This window comes from Aythya fuligula, chromosome 14, assembly GCF_009819795.1.
Source record: "Aythya fuligula isolate bAytFul2 chromosome 14, bAytFul2.pri, whole genome shotgun sequence".
NCBI lineage: Eukaryota > Metazoa > Chordata > Aves > Anseriformes > Anatidae > Aythya > Aythya fuligula.
In genome coordinates, this window is record NC_045572.1 from 14,535,498 (window position 1) to 14,558,429 (window position 22,932).

Below are 22,932 nucleotides of genomic sequence, written 5' to 3' on the forward strand. Positions count from 1 at the left end.
AGGAGGCACAGCAGTTACTTCCTCAGAGTTGGCTCTATGGAGCCTGTCCAAAGGAATACTGTATCAAAGCATGCTGGAGCTGTTGGTCAAGTCCAGAGGTGTTTCAGTCTCTATAGTTTAAGCCTTTGACCTCGGCACAAGAACCCTCTCTTCCAGGAGCTGTGACCCTCTCAGCTTTTAGAAATCAGAACTTCAGTTTCAGTTTTTGCAAAAGGCTTTATTGTGCAGCTACCATACTGTGTTCACAGCCACTTTCAGAACAAGTGTTAAGTTGCAGGTTTTGACTAGGAAGTATACTGAAGGCACATTCATTTACACGGATAAAGCTCTTTCCATAGATAATTCATAAATGGACATTCCTCAGCACAAATACAAAACTGTACAGTAGCCAGTATAACAAACAGGAACACCTACACTGAACACAGAGGAAGTGACATTAATGTGCAGAATAAACTTTTACAGGGATTACATGTAACTGTAGAAATGCCATATACAAATTTTAGTACAAATACCTTGTCTATAAAAATTGGAAAGTGAGTGTGCATTTTAATCTCAAATAGAACTTCAATGGAAATTACACAATAAGTTTTCTCAGTAATTCCAGTTGGAGAAATATTAACTTGCATAATTAAGTCCTACATTCTTTTACACTGACCTATCCAACAGTGGAAAATACTAGAGAGCAGACAGTGCTGCACAGAAGGTGCCTGGAATTCATAATTAAAAAAATAATGGCTACTTTCCCAATGCTAAAGTGGTCCCTTAGAGGTTACCAGAGCCTTAGGAGGAATTAGATGAGCACCGCTGAAGTAGTAAGGTGTGACACGTATCACAGACACGGACAGGTTTAGGATACGATGGCAGTGCAAGTTCATTGCTGGAGCATGTGTTGCAGAAGATGTCCCCACAGTTCCTGCAGTGATGCTACAAACAAAGAGCTAAAGTAAGACCAACTGCCTAAATAAAAAGTACATTGAGGACATAAAACTCAGAAAAGCCTTCAGAGTCCACTAACATCCCACCCCTCACAGCAGTTTCCTCCTGCAGAGAGCTCAGCATTGAGCAGCACAGTCAGTACCCAGTGCGGCCTCCCTAGGCCATGCTGGTGCTCCCTGGCTGCTCTGGTGCTGCCAGGTTCTTCCTGCAGGAGCAGGAGGTTCCCTGTGCCTGAAGGCACCGAGCACAGCCTGTCAGAGTGCTGCTGTCCTCCTCACGTACAGTTCAGAGAACTGAAACAAACCTAGGGGACACAGCTCACACCAGCTCCCTGCCAAGGAAAGGGCCCAGGCAGAACACACAGCTGTGGAAGCTGTCTTTTCAAAGACTTCCCGTTGGTATGGTAACTAGAATTCCTGAGAACAAGATCTGGAACCGAAGCAGTGTCAGCTTTCCTTAGCAAACTAGGCAACAGCACGCATTGTTTTCTGAGAGAAAAGGAGAAGAAACCCCCGAACAGCACTACCTTTCTTCTTGAGATAGAGAATTCCTTTTCACATTGCTTGCAGTGTGTTGCTTCATCATCCTTCAGCCAGGTATGACCCTATGAAATTGGAACAAAGCCATCAGTACAGATAAAAATAAAGTTCAGAAGCAGTTCACCAACCTATTGTTGGTATTTTTCAAAAGCCATCTTTTTAACATAAGATAAAATGAATTAGGAGTTAACTGCGGTGAAATCTGAAGTTCTAAGTGAAATGCATGTTTAGCCAAAATATCCATGTGATACACAGTACCTTTAATGCTTTATTTACTTCTTTAATGTCTTCCATCTTCAGCTTAGATCTGAAAAAAAAATAAATAAAAAAATTACTCCCTCTGCATGACTTCCCATTTTGTTGTGTTCAATTTTACCTGCCATGTCCCTGTCCAACCATTGAATCTAAACTCTTTTTCAGTCAGCTCACCATTACACTTAGTATCACCAGGAAACAGTCACCTTGGGGTAAACCCCCCTTCTTTGGTATATTCAGAAGCAATATGGAAAAAGCAGAGTTCTACGCTAAGAACCGTAGGTTCCCATTTACTGTAGTTTCCCATCTCAGCCAGCTTACTCATGCAAGGATCTTCCCTCACCTTTATCTTGTGGCTTCCCTGTGCATAGTAATTTCCTCCTAAAATTCTCACATATAACTGGATGTGCTTTAGAATTATCTGTGTTAGTTTGATACACTATCCCCCAAGTCACATCACTTCCAGTAGTTCGACTCTTAGAACTTACTGGCTGAGATGAAGTCCCATTTCCTGAAGAGCTTGCTCCTGTTCTTCACAGACTTTCTCTAACTGCTGCTTCTCATCTTGCAGTTTTCTCAGTTCCTGTAAAATTAAGTACAAAATCAAGTTCGCGTGCCAAGTCTGATCCATAACATCTACCCAAAATACCCAAGCATTTCACAAGCATAAGTTCCTTTACAAAGCTACCTACTTCTAAGGCTTTATTTTAGCATTACATGAACAAACTACCCATGGGTTCTTGTTCAGCCTACAATGAAGTCATTTAATCTTGTTTACCAGAGATAGAGGAAGATTTTCAGGCTTTAACCATCCTCGAACACAGCTAGACTGCAGCAGTCCTATGCCAACCACAAGCATATAGACAGATACTGATGTGCAATTGTGCCTTCAAAGTCTAAACTGCTAGATACACAGAAGTATGTTCTTTTTAGGTTCACAAGAACTCTCATGTTAAAAACAAAACATCTCATTTGTTCTGAATGTTTGAAAACATGTTCTTATTCTTACAGAGCCACTGAAAGCTCTGAACCTGCCATTTCCTACATGAGCAGGGCTATCCCACCATAGGGCAGCTGCTGAGGTTTTTGTCCCCTTCTTCATCTGGCTGACTGGTAAGTGGCTCAGGCACTTGTTGCTAAGGTAGCTCAGATGGCAACCTCCTCAGCCATCTCTAGTTAAGCTGTTTTAATTGCCCGAGTCCTGCACTGCTCCAAGTTCCCCTTGGCATTTCACGTACAGACTTGTGTTACATCAGCCAAGCTTTTTAACCCACTCAGAGGATGAGCATGGTACAGAAACAACAAATCTGCTACAGATGCAAGCATTGCATTCATTTCAAGTCAGCTTTAATTCTGGACACTGGGCATGTTTGCACTATGCATACCTTTTTCAGTCCTTCCATTTGTTCCAATTCTGTTTTAAGCAGAGAGGTAGCATCCTTCTCTTGGTGTAGTTCTCTTTGCAAAGTTTGTCTCTGTTCCTTTTCAGATTTTAACTCCTTTTCCAGAGTTGAGCTATTTAAAAATAATTGATTCTGAGAAAGCCTACAGCAGAAAATATCCTATGGCACTTAAGGATAGCACATCTTAAGGAAATGGTAGGAGGGGAAAAACAAACAAACACTGATGAAATACCATTTGCTGTCCAGCTGGGACATCTGTTGCCGACAAGTGTCAAGCCTGCCAGCAAGCTCTTGCTTCATCTTGTTGCATCTTTCTTCTGCAGCTTGCCTTGCCTTTTCTGCGTGCTGCAATCTGCAAAGTAAGGAACATGTACATTTGCTGTTAATTCACATATTCCGTATCTATTTGCTGTCATTTTGTTCCTTTATATTTACCATATATGCCTTTACAGAAAGCTAAACCTGATGATACTAGAGAACAACTGAGTTTTTGAAAACAACCGTTTCTGCAAAACACAAAATCAGGAGTCATAGCTGTTCCTTATCTAATGTCAACACGTTTTTAAACAGTCTGCTCTGAAAAGAGCTATGATTTTCAAATGAGTCAACTATGTGCATGTTTGCCTGGGAAAAGGGAATAGATAATGACAGAGTGATAATGGGGAGGAAAAAAAAGAACATCATGCTAGCATGCATGCCCAAATATCTATAGGAGACATAACTGATAGTGTTGTATGGAGAAATACAAGGTCGTTCTATAAAGGTCTCAGTTGAAACCTTTCCACCGACATGAGTGGTGTTAAGCTTCTAATTACCTCTCTTCCATTTGTTTCATAGAAGACATCATCTCATTTGTTTTTTCTTCAAAGGAGGATATTGCTTCTGTTTTCTGTTGTAATGAACTCTCTGCATTCTGTAGGAATAAAGTGAACAGACACTGCAGGTAAGACGTTGCAGTTTTTGAAAGCACAGTGTCAGGCCTTAACAAAAGTCAGTCCCTAGATAAAGACTGTTTATCTTGTTACAAACCGTGCCTACGTCTAAATGGAATGCACAAACAAAATGCTGATAATGACAGAGCAAACACTCCTCGATTTGCTTTGTTCAGAAAAACATTTTAGTGTACTAAACTCTGACTCACAAGATCAGCTACAAGCCAGAAATCTTTTAAGGAGTCTGAAGAAGAAAACTGTCACATTATATTGTAAGGGTAAGTATACTGATTATGTTACTGTTACAATCTGAATGAAACAGCTGCGCTTAAGGGGTGTGGAACTAGAAAGCCAAGAAAAGGGTTTTTTACATCAAGTAAATTCTGCTTTTCAAAGCAAAGGCATACCTCAGCACTGGGGCCTCACTGGCTATTGCTCTGCAGATTTATATGCATCTGTGAAGGAGGCAAAAGCCTGGACAAAGCCTGAATAAACATCAGGAAACAGACCATAAAAATGGAGAGAAGTCACCTTTGGACTTCTGGCACCAGAGATGGGAGGGGAAGTCTAGTTAAATCCCTTTCATTAATGGGCACAAACTCTGCATATTTTGTGCAAATGCTACCACTTCATTATTTCCTTGTAGAAAAGTCTACAAGTGTATGACCAGTCCTGACCACAGAGCTCCCCCCGTCTCAGATCCAGCATTGCCTTTTCTCTAGCTACAGCACTCAGTTGACCATTTGGATACAGACTCCAGAAATTACATGAAAATAACTTAATTTCTATTGGTTTAGAGAAGCTTGTTGTTGGTTTCTATGATCAACTGTTAAGTGAAAAGCAAGACAACACAGATGGGAAGGAGAAGCAAAACAGTTCTTGGCTGTATTAAGTAATTACATTTTTTAAAGACTAGTCATTCAGTGGCTAAAACAAAGACCCTTAAAACCACTTTCTTCCCTGTGAGAGCTCTCCATCTTTTCCTCTCTCAGCATTTCCTGGATATCCTACGGCACACTACACAGCATTCTCAAGGAAAGTCCCTTTCTTTCCAAACACCCCCAATCTCATAACAATGACACATTAAAAAAAAAAACAATTCCTTTCATAGTTCTAAAATAGATATTCCTAAGAAAATTGCTGCATCTATTACTTCAGATGCATGTAAGTGCATTTGCACACCTTGTGCATGATCAGCATGGAAAAGCCACCACTCCAGCTGCTCTTTCTGTTCACCACTACGTACATACCTGAGATTTGTGAAACATCTGCAAGTTAATAGCTTTCACTTCTTCTAACTGCTGCCGAAGTGCAACCAGGGTGTCTTGTTTTTCATGAGTATCTTTTTCCAGAAGTTTCATGGCAATTTCCATTTCTGTTTTCATTCCGATCTGTAGCTCCAACTCTTTTTCTAGTTCCTTACAAACAGATTTCCTAGTTACTACGACGTAGCCACGTGCCACAGGTAAGCATTTCCAAAACCCACATAAACCTACACAGCAAGCCTTGTCAGTCTCTTTACCAGTCACCAACTGGCAGTTCACTGTGGAAGTGACCCTTGTCCACATACCATATTTTCCTCCATAAACACAGTTACATTTCTTTTTCTTTTTATCTTAGCCTCTTCTGTAATAATCTCAGTACATTTTTAAATAGGGGAAGACCTTCCAGTTTGAGCATTCCAAAAGCCCAGATTTCTAGTTCTTTACAGACACTGTAAGTGATCTATGTCCAGCATCTTGCTTGTAAACCCATTATGAATTTTGAATAGTTTCAAGAAGTGCACAGCACACATCTTATATTTGTAATGCTACTTTAATATACACAGTCCTGGATCTTTCATTTTCCTTTCTATAAATAAGTTTCCTTACCAGCCTTATCTTTTTTTCTTCTTTCAACTGCTTCCAGACATCACTATACATTTCATCAAGACCCTGCCGAGACTGCCTGTAAGTATCCAATTCTACTTTTGTATCTTCTTTTGTTACCTATAAGAAACATTAGCAAAAGCCACATAAGACTACAAAGCTACACAATTTAAGTGTACCTCAGAAACAGTTTCACACAAGAATGAACATGCTACTTCAAGCAAAATCCTACCACTTTATGATTAAAATCTAGCCAACATTAATAAACTGAAATTTCAAAGAGTAAAAATAACAAGAAACCATTCTAACACTTTTATTGCCGTCTCCCTTCTGCAAACATATTTAAGTCTCTGGCAGAGAACAGCAAAATCCAATATACGTGCATATTATAATAATCAGTGATTTACAGTAGTGTGCTAAACAGTGGTACTTAGCATTCCAGTTCAAAGCTCTTTCAAGAGCACTAACTCCCGTTGAACAAGAGAGCTTGATTATTTTAAGGATCCCCATTTTTAAATCGTTGTCCTACCTCTACACTTTTTTCACTCCGTTCACGGATTAATTCGTTTTGTTGTTTTAACTGCTGCTGCTCTTCCTGAAGAGATCCAATTCGGTCAGTTGCTGCTGCCAGCTATGAAAAGAACACATGTATATTTTTATCAATGTACAACCATGCAGCATCAGGATGAATTCTAAAGATAGTTAGTTCTCACTCTCCCTCTTGAGCTTCTCATTCTTCCCAGAAACTGCCTGCCCATTTTGCAGCCACACTCACTATGCAGCCTCAATTAATAAGTCCACCAACATTTATTACTTGACCTCTGCTTCATGCCCTCAATTACTTTTGAATATTATCTGTACAAAGAAATTTATCATAGTGTAAAAGGCATAAAAACCACCACAGGTTTGAGGTCTGTAGTATTCCTTCTGGTATGAATTAGAAGGCACATGCCACGTCAGGGCTGACATTCGCCTTTGGAGCCTTATGGCAGTTTCAAGTGGAGATGCACCAAAAGGTGTGTTAGAAATTGGACTATACTAATGCAGTCAGAACTAATACATGTAATAATAAAAAACATAAAACAACCATCACCTAAAAACAAACAAACAGAAACCCTCCCTGCCTTCATCATGTGTGCTGCTGCTGGCTTTTATTTCAGTTCGCAACTAGGAATGGCTTCCAAGTTGAACTGGGATTTTTTTTTTTTTTTTTTTTTTACTTCTATTCCTCACACAACAGATATATGAATGTGTGAGCAGAAAGAAGAGGGACAAATCATTTTCTAAGTGATATGATTATTTTGGGGTGGAGAAATACCTGCAAGAAAAACACCTCAATTAAGGAAACCAGTCCAACAAGTGGGTATCCAAAAGCATTTTAATTACTAAAATAACAAAACCTTTCCACAGAGCTGGCCACGTGTCCCAGCTCTTGCTAGTCCTCTGTACTACGCTAGTATCAGTTGAAACAGTTTAAGCCTATGGTGAATTCTTCGGGTGTTTTACCTCTAACAGAAGAGAGCTAAGAAATGTTTAACAGCCAGACACAAACCTCTTCCTGCAGCTTTGAATTAGTCTTCTCTAAACAGTCTATTTTGTTTTGGAGATCGGCAACTGTGCAACTGCAGTAAGGAAAAATGCATAAAAACAATACATTAAGTGTCAACGTTCAACGCTTATTCTTATCCACAACCATACTTGTATTTGCTAACAGTGAAATACTTCAGGGAGCCGGGAAAAAAAAAACAAAAACAACAACAACAAAAACAAACAAACAAACAAAAAACCACAAAAAACAGAACAGAGGAAAGACGGTTGTCTCTTGTAAGCAGAACGCATCTCCATGTAAAGAACAAATCTCGAGATGCTTCTATCACAAATTCATCTCCAAAATGTCCTGTTTACCATTAGAAAGCTTCAGCATGGTTAACTTGTCACACGGTTAACTAACATGGTTACACAGACTTGTTTTTGTGTTATGTTTGCCCTCAGAAGAGTAAGATTACAAAATGAAAGCAAGTCTTTGGCAAAGAATCAGAAAAGGCGTTTCATTATCAGACAAGAATCTACATGACTGACGGCAAAGACATTTAATGTCGTAATGGAAAATTGAGTGTTTATGCATTAGAATAGATGAAACTCCTACCTTAGATGCCGGTTAAGTTCTTCTACATAATGCTTCTGGTCAAGAACAGCAGTGATCCCTCCATCTCTAATTGTAAAGTGAAAATTTATTATTTGAGAATATAATTCTTTTTATTTGAAAGTGTTAATTTGTACTAGGATTTTCAGCATAGTTTTGCAAACCTTTTCTTTTTCTTCTAAAAATACTTGTGTTTGAGCTGGACTGGGAAGCAGTAAGATGACTTTTTTGTCCCAAAAATCAGCGAAGTACAGGAATAGCATTATGATTTTAGAGGCAAAAGGAAGAAACAAAAGGTGCCTAGGCAGATCATATCTCCTAAAAATCAAGAAATACACTACCTAAAATTGTGGGCTCTTAATTTGGTCCTGGCTTGGGACAGACTCCCCACATGTATTGTTAAAACTGCCATGGCCTCAACCTTTACTGTGTTTTTATTTAGTAAACAAATCTATTTAGGATTATGTGTTTTGAATGACTAGAAGACTTTGAGACCTCTAGCACTGATATGTTCCCACAGATCTGACAGCTTTGTTCTTCGAAAAACTTAATACGTACTGTTTGCTATCACTGTCCTGCGTTTCCTTCAGGTACAAGGAAAAATCAATCACTCCAACCTGAAAAACATATTAAATAAGTTAACACACTTTCACAGTGCAATTCTTGAGTAGCAGCTGACATTATATTTGGAAAAAAGTAAAAATCTAAAGTTTAGATTTAGGAAGACAGGTAAAACCTATACTCGTCACAACTGAAACAAACTTGCAAGCCAGTGTTTGTCATAAAAACATCAAAATGACTATATTCAGTGTGCTTGGTTTCCCAGGAGTTATTAGTTTTGACAGCATTCCTATAAACTGCTACTGGAAGTGATGGATACTTATGTACTTGTCAGTGTGAGAAATGTGATGAGCCTCTAAACAGGACATTCCTGTCTTCACCTACCAAATGGAAATAAAACACCTTAAATCAGACTTTCTACAAACAAACACAGTATCTTCTTGCAGGGACCTGACATTTAAGTAATCTCTTTAACAAAATCAGAGAATTAACAGCTAGCCATGTTCAAGGTTTGTAGAACAGGCAACATAATTTCAGTATCTTCTGCAACAGTCTCTCTTAAAGAAGAAAAAGGTTAGTAAGAATTAAGTTACAGCCACATACACTTTTAATTTCTAGCACAGAAAGAGGGTTAGACTCCTGCAATGCTACTGACCCATTTTGTCAAAGTTTATCTAATATAAAAATAAAACAGATTGGCTGAAACAGGACATAGTATTGAATTACAAGACATAGTAAGTTATGCAGAGGTCAATGTAACATTAAATTAAACAAAAATGCCATTCATTTACTTGGGCCATGAATATCTCAAAGCATTCCTTAAACTCCTGGCCTGTTTCACTGAAGCAGCAGACATCTGGGATATCATTCCCCACCCCCAAACCAAAAGAAAACTATCACCACCCCCAAAATGAAACCCACCATGAACTCTTAGCAGACTGATCTCGACAATGTCATGTCATTAACTCAGCTCATTTAATGTTTGATTTCTCATGAGGCATTCATATGCCCACTTAAAATGACAAACACTGTCTGCATAACAGATTTAGAAATTCTGGACCCATCTCAGTAAAACATTTATGGATGTGCTTAATTCTACAGGAGTCTTTTAAGAATTGATCTTATTTAAACTTAATCTTCACCTGGGAATCCAAGTCTTCTCCTTTCAAGCAAAGGTTTGCATCAATAACATTCAGTCCAACTAACAGACCCACAATGACTGCTCCTTCCTCCTCCATCATCAACGCATCAGGCTCGTAAAACTCACTAGAAGAAATATTATAAAGGCATCACTGCACATTGTAATTTTAATGGTACTTCTATCACCAAAATAATTTAAATAGTAATGTAGTCCTTATAAAGCTCAGCTAATCAGTCCCTTACTAATTTACTGTGCAAGGCAGAAGATGCTGAACGTTCACAGAAAATACTTGTGACTGTAGGTTCACTACAAAAGCAACGAACAACTTCCTGCTCTGCAGGTTGCAAGAAGAAGTTTAAAATTCAACTGGTCAATTAATGACCTCCTACTACAGCAGTCCAAGTACATTCAGTGAATACAACGTACGTGTGTCTGTACTGTTACCTTAATAGATGCTTGTGGTCCAAGAGCACTTTGAGATAATCTGCCAACTTCTTTTGCATGAGTGCCAGGTAAAGCCAAGCCCTTCCTCTTCCCACAGCAGTCCTAAAATAAAACACCACATGTTTTGGTAAAAACAAAAAGTTTAAGCGCATCTGTGCAATTCAGAATCTTCTCTTTACGAAGGGAGACAAAGGTAGTTATTTACTAAAAAAAAAAAAAGAAAAAAAAAAATCCCAGGGGAAATAAAACGTCTCCAGAACAGAGAGGCATTTGAGTACATCCCATTGCTTCCATGAAGGGAAAGTACATTGTAAAACCTGCACAAACTGGAAATATCTACATATTTTCAACTAGCACAACAACCCAGCTGTTCATGCATTCTTAACATAACACTAGTCCCTTCATTATACCAAATTATCTAAACGAAATACAAACATGCAGAATGTTAGACAAAACCATACAAGTGATGGAAACAAGAGGAAAAAAAATAGGTGAAGACTACAGCTATTTTTAGCAAGCTCACAGAAGTTTCCACATACTGTTTTTAATTGGACAATATTGTTTGAATCAGAAGCACTGAATATTTTGAGATGGCCTCCTTATTTCTTGGAGAAATCAAAGCCAAATACCCTATTTTTCTCTTTGGGAAAGAGATCTCATTACTGAATGAGAGAGACTACCCAATGCAAGAGACTACCCAAAGGATTCTTTTACCCAGCAGTATAAGTGAAACACATATTCCCCAACAACCAACTTACTTCAACTCTGGCAGATTTTTAACACTAGTCGCTATATCTGATGCTTCAGGACACAATTTTTCCACAAGCTCCAAAGGACCAAAGAAAGATTTGTTCTGCCCAATAAAGGTCTTCTTCACTACGGGAGTATATAGAGAAGTTTGTGATGAGAACCGACAGGCTTCCACCTCCAACCTTCCACATTTTACTTCACCTTACCAGCTCCTAATACACCAACAGAAATGGGGCATTAAAAAAAAAATTGACAGTTTAGGAGGCATGGCTTATATCTGAGGATAAAAACACACTTATAATGGGGAAGGCTGCCTAGAACCATTCACCATATGCAACTGACGTTAACAACACAAGAAGTCACACCGGAGACACGACATCGACCCCGTTATCCGCCTCTCCTCAGCGCAGCGGCCAGGCCGAGGGAGCGGGCGCCCACCTTTCAGGCCATGCTTGAGGCAGTGCTCCAGCACCACGAAGAACTGCTGCAAGGGAGGGAAGTCCGAGTCCAGCGTGCGGCCCAGGCTCAGGGCCGACTGGATGAGGGTTTTGATACTGAGCTTCATCATGTTCATCAGGTTGGCACGCTCCTCCATGGCGTGGTATCGCACACCTGGGCGGCGGGGACAAGGGTGAAACAAGAAAAGCGTTTCTTATTTTTATTTATTTTTATTTTTTTTTCAGCAACACGCTCCACCTGCTCCCTCCCGGCGCTGCGGGGAGCGCCGTCTCCTCATCGCAGCCTCCATCTTGCTGAGGTGAGCGGAGGCGCTGGGGAGCCCCCCCCTCACCGCACTGACCGCGGAGCTCCAGAACCGAGGACGGCAGGAGAACCACAGCGGCTTGGGGAGCCCCAGCACCGGGAGAGCATCCACCATCCCTAACCCTGCCGCCCCCGGCCCTACCTGCGGGGCAGGGGCTGCCCCCGAGGCCGGGCCCCATGGCTCCTGCGTTACCACGGCAACCCCGCCTCCCTCCCCGCGCCTCTCGCGGTGCTCGCGCGGCCGCCGCCATTTTGTGGAGCCGGGGCCGCTCCGCGCCGCCTCCAGCTCCCCCGCCTGGCGGCCTCGGCGCCTCAGGGAGCCGCGGCTCCAGGTCCCGCAGCCTTCAGGGGCCTCAGTGCTCTGCTCCGAGGCTCCCCTCGTGCTGGGGAAGAGGTGTGCTCCTCCCGAACGAGGGGTAAGAAACAAAACAAGCCACAAAAAAAAAAAGGAAAAAAAAAAAAAAAAAAAAGGCAGGGTGCCAGCTAGCACTTTATCTTCACGCAGGTGCTGACAGATGCTGCCACCACTACACCTAAGTGACTTTCTGAGGCAGGGACGTTGCGTTAGGAGATTCCTGGTGTCTGTGCATCAAATGGGGCCACGCTGCCCACAGAAACAGCACGTACAGAAGACCAAGTGCAACAGGTAGACCCCCTATGTTAATCACATGCAAGATTGTTAAAACTATTACTAACACCATGCAAAAGTCTATCCAGGTACTAATTTTCATCATTACCTTCTTCCGCACAGGATGGTTATCTAGAATTGAGCAAAAAATTTCCCTACGAAAAGAGTGAAAACAGCTATCCTAATCATATGGATTTCAATAACGGGGCACATGAGCTCTTGTCTTCCCAGTAGCCTACCTGTCTCATGTTAGTATCTTCAGTCAATTTAGTCGATGCCTCAAAATTGCTTATAATGTCTGAGATGAGACTGAGGATTTTAAGGGCTGTAGTACTTTGAATTTTGATTTCAGCATTGCCAAGTTATACATTAAAAACAGAAAGAAAACCTGACTAGAAATATTTGTTGAAGTATTCAGTAGCAACTCATCAAGTTATTTTGGGCGTTTCCTGAACTTGAACTTATCAGGACTGTTTGGCTTGTAAGACTTGCTCAAGAGGTACACGTATTATATTGTACACAACTTAAAAAATATTATATTGTCCAGACTTAAAAAAAAATAAATAATAATGTGTATGGAATATTCTTTATGAACACAAACTTCAGTTAAGTAGTGTCCTCTTAAAAATTTGTAAGAAGTTTAAATAATAATTTGAACAATTATTTTGACTGTTGCAAATTTACACAGTCAAATACACCTTTTGCAAAACTACGTACTAGTAGATACATGCAAAGTATCCAGGTATAAGGCAGATTATGAAAGTCAAACCTCAAAGATCAGAAATTGAGTTATGCAAGTGCAAAAGATCCCAGACATATGCTGCAATCTTTTTTAAAACATTATCAGACAGCCTCTTAATCAACTGATTTTTTAATCATCATTTTGAAGCCCCATGCCTTGTTTACTGTCCACTATTTAGCACACCTTGAAAATAACTGAAGCCTGAAGAAAAGCTGATAATTCTCCATCTTTTGGTCTTTAAGACACGCAGTCTTTCTTGACTCATATTCTTTAGATTTGTAGCTCCTGCCTTCCCAGCCAGGCAGGATAGTTTAATCAAATACAGAAAATGGGTTTATGATGTATCTTGCCCTTTCTATCTGTCCAGCTGAGTACATAGTGTGCAGCAGTATTTACATGTGATCAACAGATATGAAATAGGAGGTAGAGGTTATAAAGAAAGCTTGATCCCTGCTGCCTTCTTTATCTAGTGTTCCACAAGTAGACCACATATGTGGCAGACCACATATTATTTAAAAATACAAGCTTTAAATTGAATATGTATAGTGCTTGGTCAAAGTTGATAGGAAAGCTCTTTATACAGGAGGGCTGAATAGATGTAATGTGAACAGACACTAAATCACCTAAGTTATGAACAAGTTTTTCTTCTGCAATTTTCCATAAGTCATCAACATGTTATCAAAATGCTTTGAACAATTTGGGAAGGTAGCACTGTATTCCCTTACTTCAGAGATAGGAGGGTGAAAGGTTGTGGTAAAAGTCTCATTAGGTTTGGGAGCTTCACTTCAGGAAGGCGAATATTGTTTTCTCAACTCCTCACCAAATACCATGTGTTGTGTTGAATTACGTCTATTCAGAGCGTTATTTCAAACGCAGCTGAAGGTAATGAGATATTCTGCCTCAGATTAAATCCCAGCTGCTCAGGATGGGCATCCAGGTTTGCTGTGAGACCGTAGTGCAGGAAAAGATAAGAATCTATTTTTTTCAGGACATGATTAATCTTGAACTCTAACTACCTGCCTATGTAACACTGAAGTACTTTCATAAAAAAAAAAAAAAAAAAAAAGTCCATCAACAAAGATTTATTCCACCATATAGTTATGATTCATCCCCAGAGAAATGCAGCTTGAACACTTAATACTGAAAACAAGAAGGCCTGAACCAGTTAGCATAACTGAGTTCCACTGCTCCAAAACCATCAAGAACTAGCCTGGAATACAAGACTAACACATCCAATTCCTACATCTGAATGGTTTTGTTTCCATGCTCTAAGTATTACTGAGCTCTAATTTCTGTAAGGATCCCACTAAAGCCTTCTTAATTCCATTTTAAGAAATCTGTTCCATAAATCCATATGGTTACGATACTGATGAACACAGATGTTCAGCAAAGCAAGCTGTAACTAAGTAAAGCTATTTTTAGCATAGTTAATTTATAACAAAGCTGTTTCTTAGTCCAATTGTCCACTTTCTGACATGAAAGCTATGCAAGAAGTATCAGCCTGGTTCCCTCCCTGAGCCAGCCCCCAGAGATCCAGCCAATCCTTCCTAGCACAGGCAGCTGCTGCTGAGCTGAACGTAGAGGGAGAGGGAGAAATAGAATTAATAAAAGCCCACCGCACAAAAAATAAAGTCAACTTTCCCAAACATATTAACAGTTTAGGATTCTTTTGGTTGTAATATATTTTGTTAGTTCCACACCTATGTTGTTCGTATAATTTCCCTTAAATAAAAAACTGCAGCATCAGATTTTTAACAACAAACTCCAAGTAACAACAACGCATCACTCCCTAAGAAACGCCACTTACGGGAGCTAACTTATTTGCGCAGCATAAAAGCAAGGGTACTAAATAAACATAACCATACTTGTTTTTGCTGTGTTGTCATTGCTGACTGGTTTGGATATGAATCCTACCAAAGCTGCAGACTTCAGAGCGTTGCCATAGCTCAGCGCTAAGTTCTCCGAGGCTTTCTTAGCCAGCGACAAGATCGGAGCAGACCACCTCGCTTCTTCTGCCGCTTTCTCTTTTTCCTCGTTCTTCAGCTCGTTTGCACTAGGAATCTGGTTTTTGTCAATGATCTCAAAGTCTTCTTGCCTTCCCGCAGCAGCAGCAGTGCATTTCTCCCCGTCAGCCATCTTCGCCGTGTCATATGACCCTGATCAGGCGCACTCCAGGCAGCAGCCCCACGCCCTGCCCGCTGGCTGCAGGGCAAGCACCAGGTACCCACAGCCCCCTCAAATCTTTTACAGCAGGTGCATGCACCAGCAGGACCGAGCCGAGCCTTTCCAGAGCTCTGCAGTTTGCTCCGTGTTCTGGGTTAAAGATTTAGGAGGGGGGAGCAGGGAGGGGCATGGCAAACCGAGCAAGAGTTTACTTTTTAAACAAGTTGTCAAACTAACAAAAGTGCGCTCTGCAGATTTTTTTTTTCATTGCATTCTCTTCCCAAATATTACTTTCAATTAGAAAATTTGTACCAGCTTTTGAAATCCTGGATTTGTGCAGTGTTATGAAAACTTAAAAAGATCTTTATTACTTCGCCTGTAACTCAAGTCATCCTAGCTTGGTGAAACTGGTGGACAGGAATGGCAGGTTCACTGTTGTGAAAAGCGCTTGCTTGTATCGCTGTCACTACAAAATAGCTACAGACAGTAAGACGACTTCTTTAACGTATTTGGGCTGTGGTTGGTAGAAGGCATGTGTCATAAAGGGGAACTGAAATGGCCCTTGTATGAAAATACAGCCTTAGTGTGTGTCACAGCTATTGATGGTTTATCGTATATTTTTTCCATCCAGGAATGGTACGTACCTGAGCTACAGCACTCACATTTTCATGATGTAGGAGATGCTGCACATTAGCTTTTTTGCCATACAGAAAAAAGTTTTTTTTTTTTTTTTCTCCTCCTAAGAAATGAGTGAAGGGGGGAGGGAATAGTAGAGTTGGGATGTCAATTGCAGTAAACTAAATATTCATGTTAGTATTTTATTAGTATTCATGTCTTATTTATTTCCCCCCGTTAAGCTAGTTTAAGATTGATTCTGTCCTCTTGGCTTCTCAGATACTGAAAGTTTAACAACTCCTGCTCCACAAGGTCCAAGGAAACTCTTGCATTTTTGTTGGGAATTCAGAGATCAGCAGCCTCTTATTCACACATGATTCATATGAGCTAAGTATAGGCTGTGAGCTACTTTTGCTGAAAGGGTGCAGAGAGAAATTTTACTCCATCTAGTGGACTCAAGAAGTACTTGACAGTGGGTTTATATGGCCATAGTATCTAATAGCTTCGCAAGTCCTTTTCTTGCTGTTGCTGACATGAACATACTTCTGTTTGATGTGAGTAAGACTTGACATTGATTTTTTGCCATCACTATGCACCCAATATTAAGAGTCAGGACAATATTTGCTAGATGAGCGAAGCAGGATTCCAAGCTTCTAAATACATTATTTTTCAATACAGCTGAAGAATAGGACTTGAAAATTTTTGTGACTGAAAATAAAAACAAACCAAGACTCCTGATCACCTCTCAGTGTGTCGTTCCAATAGCTACAGATGCATTAAACTTCCCCATACTGCCTTACAATTAGCGACTTTGTAAAAACAGTAATTGAAAGTACCACAGTCTGTGATCATCTTTCTGTAAGTCACTATTAAAAAAACATTTCAGTGTACAGACTAAAGAAACAACCACAGAGGAAGTAGTTTACATAGGATACAGCTTTAAACACATTAGAAAAAAAAAAAAAAAAAAAAAAAGTTTGTTACTTTGGTTTCAAGCTGTCTTCTTGTCAATGAGAGGCACTATGCATGAATAACGCTACTCACATTTAGCTCTGAAAGTGGGTTCATTTTTATTTTTGGCTTCTGCAGACACTGATATTTCACCACTGTAGTCTCTTCTTTACAGACCACTAGTCTAGCTCTTGCTATTCATGTGAAGATGAACAGCATTTTCTTTTGAGAGCCCATTATGTGGCTCTAGGTGTGCCAAAATAAATACATATCAGTTCCATGTAATTACAAACATAAAAGTTTTGAGGACTTAAAGACGTTAGGACTCACTGAGAAGTTAGTCAGGAAACTAAGTGACCCAGTTACTGCTATTTGCCTTTCCTATCCTTAGAAAACAACAAGATGCTTCTAAAAATGAAAAAGTGTCATCATGAAGCTCTCTAAGCTGTGTGAAATTCAGTTCCCTTTTTTATGCAGATCGTACGTGGCTTTGTTAAGTTTTATTGCCACCCCTCTTCCTTCTTCTTAAATATTGAAATATTTATAAAATTGGAGATATTTAAATACTGGTGAATTTGAAGTACAGAAATAGATTATTCCTGAAGGACTCATTTATTAATCAGGAAACTGTATCTTTAGGACAAAAGTTTTACTAGCCAAAATGGAAGATGGTTAATTCTAGAAAAGGAGAATCTGTATCATTTGCATTTAGTGACTCTGAAAGGGATATTAATTTCCCACCCAATGACACTTTTCAGGACAGTGTCTTTGGTTAATTCCTCTTTATCTCAGATTTACTTATTTGTAGAGTAATGATTTAAGAAGCTTCACTTGCCATTTAATGTTTCAGATGAATCACATGCTTAAGATATTTTAATTCAGCCAAAAATGCCATAGTATGCTAACAAGTGAACTTTGTAATTAGCTGTCAGTTATACCTTGCATTCCTATAACATCTGCCAGCAAAGCTTGCATTATACCGTTCCCTCCCTCCTATTCCACAAGCCATTAGATCCTTCCTCCCCTTGTGCACTGGAGTAAGGGAATGCCAGCTGAGGAAAAACAATGTTAACAAAAACATGTTATCATTTGCTAGAAACTCACAAAAAAAAATCCCAAAACAATAAAACCCAAAGCACATTCCATCGCACTGAATAAATTCCCCCATTATAACAGTGATTAAGTTGTCACACTTTTAGAGACAGCAGTTTTAACTGTTGTTCTACCCTCAGCAAATTAGCTAATATCACCAATCACTTCTAATCAATGAACTTTCTTAAAAAAAGATTGGTTTTGGTTGTGCTATCACACCTGTCTTGACTCAAAGCAATTTATTTATTTATTTATTTTAAACCACAAATGTATGGTCCCTGATGCAAATACTCCCACCAATGCCTTTCTTGAAGCAATCCTCATTACTGCAGAAAGAATCAGCTGTTTGAAAGTGTTATCTCACAAGTCGTTAGAATTGCTGAGTTGAAATGGAAATAATACTAGGTGGAAATGTGTGTCATTCTAGTAGATAAAGGGAAAAATAGAGTAGAATAGTGAATAGAAACTTTCATTAAAATACTGGTACAGAATCAAAAGGGTGGCATCAGAGTTTAGTATATGTTTAAATCAGCCAGTGAAGACCAAATTTACTCATCAGGTGTATATTAAGTCTGGGGAAAATCCAGTATTTTTCAACTCTAAACTATCACTTGCTTTTAGTAAACAAAGAGAAAAAACAAACAAACAAACAAACAAAAACAAAAAAAAAGGTCTGTAACAGCAATATAGTAGACTGGAATGTCAGCAGATAAAAACAACACCTCAATTTTCTCTTTTTTTTTTTTTTGTTATTTACCACATTGTTTGTTGGTACTGTGAAAACAGAGGCAGCTAGCAGAGCTTCCCACTAGGTGACACCACGGCACTACTTTTTTTCACAGAGCAGCATTTAATATACAGCAAGGACACTACGAGCAAATCTCATGCTGTGAAGCTACCTGGGAAACAGCAAATAGCTCACAAGGTGCCACTTTCCCAGCAGGGTCTATAAATACCAGTTTTTTTGTGCCAGCCTTAAACTACCATATATATTTTAAAGAGGATCTTTATGTGGCCACTTGTTGGGAATAAAACTGAGCAAAGGCAAAACCACGCCCCTTTAAAAGTTTTACTTTCCCCCACCAAACTTTTAAAATAGGAAAACTTGTATATTAACATGAATGACACTTGTAGTGCCCCATGATACCAGCTGTGCTAACAGGCCTTTTTGGGAAAAGGGAGTTCAATTGTTGATTGGGTAACTCTTATAGTAAGTTCAATTTGTGACAATTGCATATATCTCTAGGAATCTAGATGTGCATATATAATGCAACCCTAGCTGCTAGTGAATTCAGGGTCATTTCCAAGTTCTAGGGTTTGAAACGGGTAGTATTTTACAACAGATTTTGCTCTGTTAAAAGTTGTTGGATAATGTTCCAAGTACTTTCAAGTACTTTACAAGGGTCAAGAAACTTAGAGGAATTGGATAATTTGGTTTAGTCTACAGACCAAACCAGAAATCAGGGTGCGTCTGTTTGAATGTTTGAATGGTATAATGACTTACATGACCTGTGTGGTTTTGGGTTACATTTTTTTTTCCTTTTACTAACTTGCTTTTTGTTTCTATTACACTCTCTAGACAATTTTGGATGATGTGTAATTTTGAAGGTTATATAAAAGTGGTGTGAATTAGCTGGACTGAAGGGTGGGAGGGTCCAAGGAATTATGAATGTGATCACAAGCTGAATCCCAGTAAGATGTGAATGCAGTATCAGTGCGCTGGCATTTTTGCTACTTAATGCAGTTTTCAGCTGACACACCTGAGGATATTTCTATGGACTTAATTAGCTGAAGAGATGAGCTCGTGAGTTCCATTATTGTAACAGAAGTATGTTGCAAATTACAGAAGAAAATGTTCTGAGATATAATAATAATCCAATGAAATACATGATATAGTCTGTAGACAAGTCTAGAAAAGTACTTTTATGCTGCACAAAACCAATGTTAATTACTTTAGTCATATGTTTTAAAAGAAAATATTGAAAGTTCATTATAAAATTTAATCTGTTATCTATAAAGTATGAAAAAAAAAACAGACATCAATTCAGACATCAAATTAAGACAGAATTCTATCCCAAATAAAATACCATTGGCATGATTTGCTATACCATGGCTACAAAAATCATGAGGCAGTAAGTTTATTTGTGGTGAGTGGTTCTCAGATTTTTTCTGCCTTTGGCATCTACCTGCACTACCAGTTTTGTTTCCTTCCCTTGGCCAACTGCAGCCATGAGTGTGGTTCTCTTGCCAAAATGACCAGATATTTCTGCTCCCCTGCTCCACCAAAAAGTCTCAGCTGTTTTCTTTAAGGAGATGAGGAAGGATCAAGAGCAGCACAAGATTCCTCCTGCAGCTACTGCTCTTTCTTCTTTCTCCTGTGTGGTCTTCTTCTCTTGGCCCAGCAGGGTCAGGTGTTGCTGGTGCCCACTGTTTTGCCAATTTCTGTGTTTTCATGTCACCCAAAAGCGTGACTTCAGGTTTAAGCAATATAAATTTATGGAAAATTATGTTAAGATTACTAATTAATAGTATTAAAAAAGTCAGAATTCTAGAGGATATTAAATTGTTGCAAGGTACTGTGCAAATCAGACAACAGACTCTTTTGCTGCTTCAGTAAAAAGGAAGAAAGAGAACTAGATGAAGGATTTTAAGTTTCCTACAATACAGTTAAATGATGTTTCTTCCTTAATAGGAACACTAAAATAATCTTTTTAACGTAAGACACTAAAGAACATTTAGGCGCTTGCGTACAGATGTGGTGTCGCTGCATTTATGCACCTGAGAGCAGAACATGCTACAGTCTGGATAAGTCTTCTCCCCAAATAATAGAAGTCTCATAACTAAGTCCCATCTGTAAGATGCAGTAAGCAAACAGATGAAAGAGATTGTGGCAGACAGTGTGAGAAATGCAATTTCCTGTTTTTTTTTTTTTTCCTTTTGATTTTCTCAGCTTTCTATTTGTTTTGTGAATGCAACTGCGTACTAATTAGTAAGATATCTAGAGAGCCTAAAGCAAAAGTGAAGTCAATAAATCATTAGCTAGATTTTTTTTTAATAGAAGCAGTCTCTTTGCCCAGAGAAGCTGTGGATGTCCCATCCCTGGAGGTGTTCAAGACCAGGCTGGATGAGGCCCTGAACAACCTGATCTGGTGGGTGGCATCCCTGCCCATGGCAGGGGGGTCGGAACGAGATGATCTTTAAGGTGCCTTCCAACTCAAGCCCTTATATCATTATGTGATTCTTTCTTGCTCCTTTCCTTTCCTTTCTTTCTTCAGAGCTTTTATCCTTGCAGACCTGCAGCTTGCAAACCAACAGCTGGTTTGCCACACTTAGGGATAACCCCAGGGATTGTTTTAGGGTGTGAAGGAGGAGGAAAAGATGAACTAATTGTTTTACAGATGTGCAAAAGCACCTTAGTTATTGAAAGAATCAAAGAGAAACCTAAGTGTTTGGGTAACAGAAGTATCTAGCTCAGTTTCTCTGTTACCAAGTCTCCTCACATTACAAGTTAGGCTAATTTCTCTGAAGACCTTTCTGTGTTTCAGAAGTTAAGATGGAAACTCCAGTAACTTGTTCCTTACAACAACTGCTCCCCATCTGACCTCTTGATAAGCCAATCAAAGGTAAAAAATGACAGGAATTTAGGACTGTAGCTCTCTAACAGCTGAAGGCAATCCAACTGCTGGCTGCCTTGTTGCTGTCTCTTGCCTCTGACCGACCACTTTCCCCAGCCCAGGTCACTGGATTGCTGTGCCATTGCAGTGCATTGAACTGGCAGAAAACTAATACAGCAGAAGTGAGTAGTTTTCCTACTGATTTAATATACTGAAACAGCTCGGGTTTTCCAAATGGTGTGTCAGAAAAATTACTCACTATATGTACGTCCTGTTCAGCCTTCAGTTTTCTGCCTGACCTGAGTTCTCCGTGGAGGCTCCACATGGCAGATTAGCAGAACAGATGACAGACTTACTGCTGGAGTGCTTTACCTTAAACATCCTTCTTCCCATCTTGTCTGTCACAGGGGCTCCTGGCATCGTAGCAGCAGTAAATGTACAGGGAAAAAAGGACCAGAATTAGAAAGAGCTGTCATTGTTTCAACAAATCCTGAAAGCCTCTAGTAACCAGTGGACTAGGGGCTTTGTGATTAGGAATTGCATCTCAAGTAGCCATCTTTAGGTGAAGAGAATAAAAGAAAACTATGACCTAAGTATTAACCAAAAGCTTGCATGCCCCAAACCAAAACTTCCCAAAAAAAGCCTTTAAATGATTATTCTCTCTATATATTTTTCTATTTATATCTTCAATTTGTACTACTTCTGACCCATAATTGTAACGCTGAATGCTGGTAATACTGTCATATGGCCATGTGCAGCTTCCTGGAATCCCGACAGACACAGCAAGGGAAGCGCTGCACGTTTTTTAGCTAGGGAAAAAAAAAAAAAAAGGGTCTAATAATGCCAGATACATTTAGTGTGCTACAGGTGGCCCTTCCTAGAAGTGCATACCATGGCAAATTTCTGTTGATACCTCATGGCATGTAATACACATCTCTTTAAATTATCTCACATGATCCAGAGGGTTCCTTTCTATACAGAAGACCTCCCTCTTAGAGGTGAACTTTAAAAGCGCACAGGGATGAAAGTTGCGGAATTTATCAAATGGTGAAAGAACCCTAATTTATAATAACTAGGGTGGCAATAAAAAAGCATAAGAATGCCTTCAATTAAATGAAATGGAGATCACTCATCTCTTTAAGTGAAACCTGTTTGAAATTTTGAGCTGCCTGAAAGGAAAAGAGACCTCTAATTGAATTTGAGCGGGTGAGGAGACAAAGACACCTCAAGTAGATGTTTTGTTAATAGAGTGTGGTAATTGGCATCCAGCTGTTAAGGTACAGTATCTTGCCATCTTCCCTTTTCCTCTTTGTTCTGTTAATTCCAGAAGGTTTTACACGTTTCCCTGTCTGCTGCTTGGAAATACAGTATCAGTAAGTGTAGCAAAATTTTC

General features: G+C 39.4%; 1 protein-coding gene across 3 annotated transcripts; it reads right to left on the minus strand.

Moving 5' to 3' along the window:
- Window positions 1–196: 196 nt before the first annotated feature.
- Window positions 197–15,240, minus strand: RUFY1 (RUN and FYVE domain containing 1). 3 transcript variants are annotated; one of them, XM_032197023.1, is made up of 18 exons: window positions 14,970–15,240; window positions 11,411–11,584; window positions 10,981–11,098; window positions 10,223–10,324; window positions 9,780–9,903; window positions 8,635–8,693; window positions 8,080–8,145; window positions 7,486–7,555; window positions 6,463–6,564; window positions 5,937–6,053; window positions 5,316–5,483; window positions 3,949–4,046; window positions 3,366–3,485; window positions 3,116–3,245; window positions 2,219–2,313; window positions 1,734–1,782; window positions 1,463–1,540; window positions 197–924 (listed from the first exon to the last, which is right to left on the minus strand). In XM_032197023.1, exons 1-18 carry the CDS (start codon window positions 15,238–15,240, stop codon window positions 781–783), a joined length of 2,085 nt encoding a protein of 694 aa, XP_032052914.1. In that variant the 3' UTR covers window positions 197–780. The 3 variants fall into 3 exon arrangements, with proteins under 3 accessions (XP_032052914.1, XP_032052917.1, XP_032052916.1); XM_032197026.1 differs by having other exon boundaries at window positions 15,019–15,071; XM_032197025.1 differs by lacking the exon at window positions 14,970–15,240 and adding an exon at window positions 11,877–11,916.
- Window positions 15,241–22,932: the final 7,692 nt, after the last annotated feature.